Genomic DNA, 9351 nt, shown 5'->3' on the forward strand with positions numbered 1-9351 from the left:
CTCAGCAGGTGAAGTTCCTACTAGTGAAAGCCATTAAGTTTTCAGAATTTCCTATTCTCTTCCTTTATATTGTAATAATTGCAAATCAAATTGGGATCTGTTCTACAACTGAAGATCATTTCCCAATCCAAGCCCATAGAATTCAATATGGGCACAACCTTTGCCCATATTGTAAAACAAAATCTGATCTTGAAAAAATTATGAATATGGTAACTAAACTAATGTCTCTTTTGTCACGCCTGTTTTGCAAATCAGAGAAGTCACAAGTACTTTAACATGTTTTATTTTAATTTATAAAATTAAAGGTGTCAACTGTTTTTCATTATGAGGTGAATATTTTTCAGTATGAGCTGAATACTTTTCAGAAATTTTCAGTAGTTAGGTTAGTACTTTTTGCTTATATACAAGGGTTTCATTGTTGATGGAGCTACTGAAAACCATTATTTATTGCTATTTTTAAGATAAATTTATTTTTCAAATTTGTCACCACCAATCTCACTAAGGAGTGACTCTGGGCAGTTTACAGTAAAAACAGAATAAACATTAATTAAAATAGATAAATATTAATTAATAAAAATATGCTAAAAAACAAACTTCCTACATGATACTTCCAAGAGGCTGATGTTAATTAGTGTTAATAAACTCAGGGAGCGTCGTCAAGGTGCCAGTCATCCCCAGGGTCAGTTGTATCTTTCCTCGCCCCACACAAGTTGGCAGAGCCAAGTCTTCAATTCCCTCCGAAAAATTGGGAGGGTAGGGGCCCACCTCACCTCTGGGGGGAGAATATTCTATAAGGCAGGGGCAACAGCAGCGAAGGCTCGCCTCCTAGGACCCGCCAGTCGACATTCTCTCACCGACGGGATCTGCAACATGCCTTCTCTGCTGGACTGGATGGGATGGATCAATGTAATGGGGGTGAGATGGTCCCTCAGGTAACCTGGACCCATGCCATGTAGGGCTTCAAAGGTGATAACCAACACCTTGAATTGGACCGGAAACAAACTGGAACCCAATGCAGCTCCCACAACAAAGGTGTTACATGTGCCATCCTTGGGGCACCCAAGATTGCCCATGCAGCCACATTTTGAAGCAGCTGTAGCTTCCAGATACTCTTCAAAGGTAGCCCCATGTAGAGTGCATTGCAATAGTCTAAACAAGAGATAGGGCGTGAGTGACAGACCAGAGGGACTCCTGATCCAGGAAGGGGTGTAACTGGCACACAACATAAAGTTGAGCAAAGGCCCTCCTGGCCATGACTGCCACCTGCTCCTCGAGCAAGAGTTGTGAGTCCAGGAGGACCCCCAGATTACGTACCAGGTCTGTCTGGAACAGTGCAACTCCATCGAGAACAAAAGATGGTAAACCCCCAGATACAGAGGAGCCTCCAATCCACAGCCAGTACGTCTCAAACCACCTGGGATGGAGATGTATAATTGGATGACACTTCATCCCATGGTGGTGGATGATCTCATCCAGTGGATTCATGTAGATGTTAAAAATGAGCGGAGAGAGTACCGAACCGTGCGGTACCCCACAACAGAGGGGCCATGGGCCAGACCTCTTGCTCCCAATCCACCCCGATTGGGACTGGCCTTGGAGAAAGGAAGTGAACCAGCACAAAACTGTGCCACCCACTTCCCTAAGTCGGCCCAAAAAGATACCATGGTCGATGCTAACAGAAGCAGCTGAGAGGTCAAGAAGAGCAAGGATGGATGCACAACCTCCATCCTGCTCCCGCCAGAGATCATCCATGAGTGCTACCAATGCTGTTTCTGTCCCATGTCCAGGTCTAAAACCTGACTGAAAAGAGTCCAGATAATCTGTTTCATCCAGTATCCCCTCGAGCTACAATGCCACCACCTTCTCAACCACCTTCCCTAAAAAGGGAAGGTGGGAGACTGGATGAAAATACAGTGGGATCTAGGGATGGTTTCTTGAGGAGGGGATGCACCAGCGCTTCCTTAAAGATGACTGGAAACACCCCCTCCTTCAAGGATGAATTCACCATCGCCTGGACCACCCACATGTCACCTCCCAAGTGGTTTTGACCAGGCAGGAGGGGCATGGGTCTAGTGGTGGCATTAACAGTCTGGAGGACCCTGTCTACTTCCTCGGGTCCAATAGGATCAAACTGTTGCCAGATAACAGGGTAAGTCCATACCCTGGGCATCTCCATAGGCCATGCCCCGTCCTTAGAATCCAACTGGGAACGGATCCGAGCAATTTTATCCTCCAGATGCCCAAAAAACTCGTCTGTGTGGCCCTGTAAATGGGCCACTGGGCCCTCCTTTCCCAAGAGGGATCGGGTGATCTTAAACAGGGCCACTGGGTGACATTCTGCAGATGCAGTAAGAATGGAGAAATATTGACGTTTTGCCACTCTTACCACCACAAGGTAGGCCTTAATAGCAGCTCTAGCTTGTGTTTGGTCAGGTTTGGTGCTTGTTTTCCTCCAGTGGCACTCTAGACATCTCTTAATCCTTTTCAAGACCCTCAACAACTCCATAAGCCATGGGATGTGTTGGGCTCGATGGGTCAAGAGAGGTCGCATGGGCGTGATCTTGTCCAAGGCCTTAGCCTTCCTATTCCAGGCAGCAGCCAAGGCCTCCACTGGACCATGCAGCAGATCCCCGGGTATAACTCCCAGCTCCTTTTGAAACCCAATTGGGTCCATCAGTCGCCGGGGGTGGACCAGTTGAATAGGTCTTGCCTCCCTGTGGAGGAGGGTAGCATGAGAGAATCTCAAGGTCACCAGGGCATGATCTGACCATGACAATGGGGACAGATGTAACTCCCCCTTCAGATCATCTTGCCACTGCTCTGACAAGAAAACTAAGTCCGGTGTGAGACCACTGTTCCAAGTCAGGTCGCGAATAATCTGGGACAGGCCCACAGCCACCATGGTGGCCATGAACTCCTAGGCCACCTCTGAGGTACGTCCCAGGGCCGGCAAATTGAAGTCCCCCAGAACCACGAGTCTGGGGAACTTTACCGCCAGCCCGAGATGGCCTCCAGCAGCTCAGGCAGGGAGGTTGCTACACGGCAGGGTGGCTGGTACAGCAGCAACAATCCCAACTGTTCTCGTGAGCCCAACTTCAGGAACAGGATCTTACAACCGGCTACTTGTGGAGCAGCGCCCCTGAAGGCTGATAGAAATTAACAGATGACAACTGCTATCCTTCCTCCCCTGCCCTAGGGTCTCAGCTGGTGCCAAACCGTAAACCTGGCTGGGCACATTTCTGAAAGGGGTACTCCCCCTTTAGGGCCCAGCCAGGTCTCAGTGATACATACCAGGTCAGCCTGTTCCTCAGTGATCAAATCACATATAAGGGGGGGGGGGCTTGTTATTAACTGACCTGACGTTAAGAAGCAGTAGCCAAAGCCAGGGCCTCCACAGGTCTGCTGTCCAGGGTCTAGGTCTGAATCCAGAGGGCCAGAACATACCACTGGTAGTACACACTGGGGGCATTTTCCCTGAGAGTGGCCTGCCCTCTGACTCCCATTGTAACACCCCCTCCCTGTCACCTGAATAGTATGACCTGGCCTAAACCCTAAATCATGTTAAATATACTATGATTGATAGAATTATTTTTAGCCACTAAAGTACCTCTTCATTCTTTACAATTAAAAAAAAGCCCTTAGAAGTGGAATGTGGCTGGTTAATATTTAGATAATCTAATCTTTACATATGGATTAAGTCAGCGCTAGATGTTTGGAGTTTGAAGCCTTTCCAAATAGTTCTCACTACTCTTGCTTATAAGCACTCAATTTAGATAATAAAGGTAAGTGTTCATTTTAGTTTCAGGTTTCCAAGAATTCTGAATGCAGAAATGAGTATTAATGTCTTACATTATTTGATTTACCTATTCCTTATACACATTTATATCACAAAAGTATTGTAACCTCTTAAAGATTAATTTCTTATTGCCTAAAATTTTGCATAAAATATAACCCCGAGAAAGGACTATGGAACAAAATAAGAGAAAAGGATGTAAGAAGTATATTTAGACCAAGGGTTCTCAAAATTTTTATGCAATGGATCCCTTTGAGAATTTGGTGAAATCTACAGACCCCTTCTCAGAAAAAATGTATTTAAATGCATAAAATAAAATAGTGAAAATAAAGTTCTAATTTTTTCCCCATCTAAATTCATGGCCCCCCAATGGGTCCATGGAACCCAAGTTAAGAATGCTTGCTTAAGACAGTGACTATGGGGCATGAACATTCTTAAATCAACATATGAGAAACATCAATACAGACATAAACTAGGATTCCTTAAAAATTATTAACATAGAGAGCCACTGTAAATGATAGAGAAACAGATAAATGTTGTAAATTCATACTGCATATTTTTAAGGCAAAACCAATTTTTTCCATTTTTGCTCTGTCCAAAACATCTGAATGGTAATAAATACTCTACAAGTAATTCTTCAGTTGTACTTCACAGATACAGATCAATGTAATGCTCTGCTTTAAATACCCAGTGCAAATTATTATCCTTGATCACCTCAGTCACACTTCAATAAGGGTATTTCAATTCTAAAGCTGCAAAGGTGAATGGAAGTTATTTCTAGAATTGTGCAGAACTCCTATCAGCTCTTCAGCTTCAAAGTTAGTAAAAGACCGAGGACTGTTTGGCAGTTGTATGACCAAGACACCTAAGGAAACTTCCCAAAAAAGATAACTGGCCAGTGTCTCCTACTTTAAAACAGAAACAATAAGCAGAGAAGGGCAGGACCTTTCCCATTCGTTTCAAGCTAGAATTCAAAACCACAGCTAGTTATTAGTTTCAAATTCCAGTTAATGGTAACCAGAAATGGCAGCCACTTTAAGTTCAGATACCATGCTTTATCTTAGTTTAGTCACTGAACCTTGATTAAACATTGTAGGATGTGAGCTGGCAGATGCTATAACTGCCATAATGAAATAATATCCAATATCTCTTAAGATTATAATTAAAAAGGCACCTTAAGTAAACACTGAATTATGTATTAAGAATGCTGTGTATATTACCTAAACTGTTAAGAGATTTCTAGTTTTTCAGATTCAGAAATGCTACATTATAGGCTACATGCTTTAGTAAGTGTTAGGAGCAATATATACAAGCTTCAGCTTGAAAGAGTTGAACTTGAGCAAAACTAAAAGAACACCAAAAAAGTTTTTAAAACAAAGTATGTCAGTAATTAAAAACAATGAAATGAGAACTGTGAAAAGAAAGAAAAGCAACATTAAGAACCCAGAATGGCAGAGGAATTAGTTTTTGAAAAAAGACATAATAATGGAATGAATTGATTTCCCCAGATCAAACAGCATTACACAAAACACAAATTCATTTCTACACATTAAATCAAAATACTAGAAACAATGTAACATTCATGTAAGTTTAAATGTAAACTGTATTTAAATTGGTTTTGATCAGGCTACCCACTATGTTAAAACCACAGAGTAAAGGATTCAAATGTTCTTTCAAATCAGAATTGTTCTGAGGGCCAATCCATTTTTGTTTTTCCTGAATTCTTTTCTCCCTGTACTACAATTTCCTTTGATTTGCAGATTTCCTCTAATGCACTATTATCCTGCAACCCAAGTACTTATAGGGTCAGAACACAACTATAAAATTGTACACATTAAATCACAAAATTCATATTTAAGATTCATGGTTAAAGACTGTTGCATAACCAGCACAATATTGAAAACACCAGTAGCACTAACTTTAATCTAAGGTTTGCGGCCTGAGTAAAAGTATGGTTGATTGCCTAGTTTGGGCAGTGTAGCAATTTCTGATTAGAGGAAGCACTGAACTTGAAAGAGCTGTTGCATAGTGGAAGGAAATAGGATTTAGGAAACTGAAATTCAATAAAAAACAGGCCCACGAAATGGTTTGAGGATGCACAGTGCTGAGGAAGTAAAACAATATTTGCTTTCACTACCAGTTCACTATCTGGACAAGAGACCTACAGAGAACTCTGAAGCAGCTATGTGACATAGAAAATAAAGAGCTTTCCTCACTTTCTGTAGAGAGAAAAATAACATGTTAAGTTTGTTCCTTTTGCAGCAGGTTCCAAACTGCCTTCTAAGTTCCCAAACTCTAATACACTCCTCACTCAATTGTGACCGCTCAGAGAAACTCCTTAGATTGCCCCCCCCACGCGCCGCTGCTCCACTGCCGTCTCCAGCCCCTACCCTACATTGATGACGTCATACACAGCGGAGGGGGAGTATCCTACAGATCTTCCTCTCCAGCCGGACTGAAACAAAAATTCTCGGCTGGGCGGAGGGAAAGAAGAGGATAGAACGTACGCGCACGTTGCTTGTGACATCGCGCCTGCACAGGTGCCGTTTGATCACTCACCGAAGTCCAGGAACTGCTTGATCGAGAGCGGCGACGGGGAAAAGCGAGAGTAGTACTCGATTTGTTTGGGAATGGGGCTCTTTAGAAGCGCCCCACATAGCCGCATGGTTCCTTGCAGGAGTTGAGGAAGCGCGTAGGTGCGCGGATACGGCAGGCCGCCGCCACCACCACGGACGTCAACAGGGCCCCGGTCGAACCGGCCAAGCAACCGTCTGCCGACGCGCGGAGGCTCACGCACATAAACAGCGCGAGGGGGGGCGGGAAGACGCTCGCAACTGTCACAACGGCTTAGCAGCTCCTCGCGGCCAGTCGAGCGCGCGGGAGAAGCGCGAGCATCAGCAACAGTTGCGGCTGTCTCCTCATCCGCCACACTGCTCTCCGTCCCTCATCTTAACCTACAGAGAAAACGAGAGGACACGTTATACCTCCCCCCTCCCATAACTGCTCAGCCCTCCCCGGCTACTTAAGAAATGCCCGCCTTCCATGCGCACCCAGCCTTCTGACTGGGCAACAAAAAGCCAACATCCTCCGGCCTCACTCTTGCTTTCCTGAATGCCCACCCACCTACCCAAGCACCGCCTACTATCACCATGACACCCAAAAGAAAGCGCAAGCGCACAGGGTTTCCGATGTAGTTCTGGGCCTCGAGCAGGACTTGAAGGTGAAGATGAGATATTCCTGTATGTGTTACCTGTAATTTTCAGCTTTGTTAAAAAGTGATATTAGCATTTTAGCATGACATCCATGCCTCCCTTTGAAGTTCAGGAAACCATGTTTTCCTTTTAGCCAAAGCCACTTCTTTCTTTTACTTGCAAAAACTAGCTTTTTCAGCAACTAAACAATAGGGAGCATATTCTGAAAGTCGTTGAATACACTTCCTAGTTTTTAAAAAGATACAAACCCAGCTGGGAAAGGGAGCGACATAATCCATAAATTTGCCACTAGTGGAATGTTAATCAGTAATCAGTGTTTTCTATTGTTTAAATCTCATCTGTAATTAAAGTCTTATTGTTTGATTAGTTGCTTTCTGACATCTATACTGAATGTATGTATCATTTGTTTTTGTACCCTATAAAAAGACTCAACACCCCTTCATAAATGCTTTTTGCTTTGCCTGAATTACTTGGTGATTTGTATTTTGGGGTGGGTGAAAAAGCCACCCTTGCAAAGGTAAAAGTATTTCTCAGATTCAGGGAATAGGGCTTCAGCTCCACACCACTCAGGGTGCCTGCATTTTAAAGTCAACATATGTTCGGAATTGACACCTACATGAACCCATATTCCTATGGTCGTTAACTGAAGCTGTCCTCCCTGTTTTCTCTGTCTCTTTTCATTTAGTCTTCAGAAGCCTGTCCTTCTGAAGCAAGGGATACTGAGTAAGTTCAACGATATCCTTAGAAGAAAAATACTGTAGACATTAATTGCAAAGTGCAGTGTAATATCTTTGGAACCCAAATCTGTTCAGTAATTTTTACTATCCAAATGACCAGTGATTATGACTGGAATTATATATCTCAATTATATATGTGAGTTCATGTGCACACACTAGAAGAGATGACATGAATATAAAAACTTTAAAAAGAGAAAATATTTCCCATAGAGTAAGAAAGTGATTTTTGTATAATTCACTGACACTGTATTGGACATAGAAATAGAAAAAAGAACTGTCCTTCAACAGTAAAAAATGGACTTCTACAACAACAATGTAGATATTAAAGGAAAAAAGAAGCATTTGCTTGGCAATATATACTATTAAAACACTATTGTTAAAACAATATGCTCTTTATGATTTAACAGCTTTAGAGGCACCTGAAATACCTGGATGTTAAATAGGTTTCTTATGACATAAGGATGAAGGTAATTGTGGAAATCTTTTTACATATCTATTGGACTCCCTAAAGAATATTTTAAGATACTGTATACAATATCAGATTTTTTGTGTTGGTGCCATAAGAAATTTGAAGGCTCTCAAGATCTGGTCCTGTTCTGATTCTGTTTTGGTTTAAAGTCATCATATATGTTATTACAATCTTGGAGAAAAAACATAGTAGTTAAAGATGTAAATGTGATGCTGAATTACATTGCAGACGTATTGAATTTGACATTTCATGAAGAACTCTGGGATTTGGCTGGATTTATTATTATGCATAATAGAAAGAAAACAACACTATGTGTCAAAGAATCAGTTTAAGAGATGTGTTCTTTCTCAATTTTTGAAATGTCTTTTTATTGAAAAAATGAGAAGATGGAGAAATATGTTTCTGTATGATCTGGACTGAATAATATGCTACAGGCTGGGCTAGTTGTATACCAATAATATATTAATATTACATGGATCTTTCATGTTTTAATTTATTTAAATCACTATGTTTATTTTTCATTGTATTATCACTATTAATTATAGTTTGTTAAATGTCACAACTCATTTTGGTAACTTGCATGACATTTTTAGAGCCTTTACAGTAGTTTTTAATTACTTTAAATCACAAGCAAGGGCTTTAACTATTACAAGCAATTCAAGTTTAGATATCATTTCTTGGATCTAGAATTTCAAATTGATCAGGAGTTAATATAACTCTTTGAAGTTCCTCAGACCTGGAAGATGCAGGTTCAGTCTTAACTCTGTAGAAATAAATTGTAACAAATGAAGGCCCTCTACCACTATCTCCAGATGAGCAAGTCCCATATAAGGAAGCAACTACCAATATTCTGTATGCCTTGCAAGTGGGTTTCAAAATGGGAAAATAACAATTCAATATTTTTAAAATGACAAAACAGCTTCTTAATGATTATTTAGGGAATATATATTTGCAATAGTGTAATGCTTTGCCTTACAGGGTAGATGCATTATGTTATGCTTGTCTTTGAACCTATAAAGACAGTAACCTTTTTAATATGTATATAAATTTTATTAAGTTTTCCACAAAAGTTAAAATACAGAAAAATCAAGAAAAAAAGAAGGGAAAAAAGAGAAAAAGAAGGGGAAAGGGGGGGGGGAG

At 41.4% G+C, this 9351-nt stretch overlaps 1 protein-coding gene across 2 annotated transcripts in view; it reads right to left on the reverse strand.

Moving 5' to 3' along the window:
• Window positions 1-6883, reverse strand: part of PDK3 (pyruvate dehydrogenase kinase 3) — a 61728-nt gene extending 54845 nt beyond the window's left edge. The window contains exons 1-2 of one of the 2 annotated variants that reach the window (XM_088144813.1): window positions 6844-6883; window positions 6353-6747 (exon numbers count right to left, since the gene is read on the reverse strand). In XM_088144813.1, coding sequence (XP_088000939.1) covers window positions 6353-6458 — 106 coding nt within the window. In that variant the 5' untranslated portion in view covers window positions 6459-6747; window positions 6844-6883. The other variant, XM_088144814.1, reaches the window with a different exon arrangement.
• Between the last annotated feature and the right edge of the window lie 2468 nt (window positions 6884-9351).

This window comes from Python bivittatus, unplaced genomic scaffold (assembly GCF_059951505.1).
Source record: "Python bivittatus isolate LINGU-HERP-01145 unplaced genomic scaffold, Pbiv_v1 ctg000350_np1212, whole genome shotgun sequence".
Classification (NCBI taxonomy): domain Eukaryota; kingdom Metazoa; phylum Chordata; class Lepidosauria; order Squamata; family Pythonidae; genus Python; species Python bivittatus.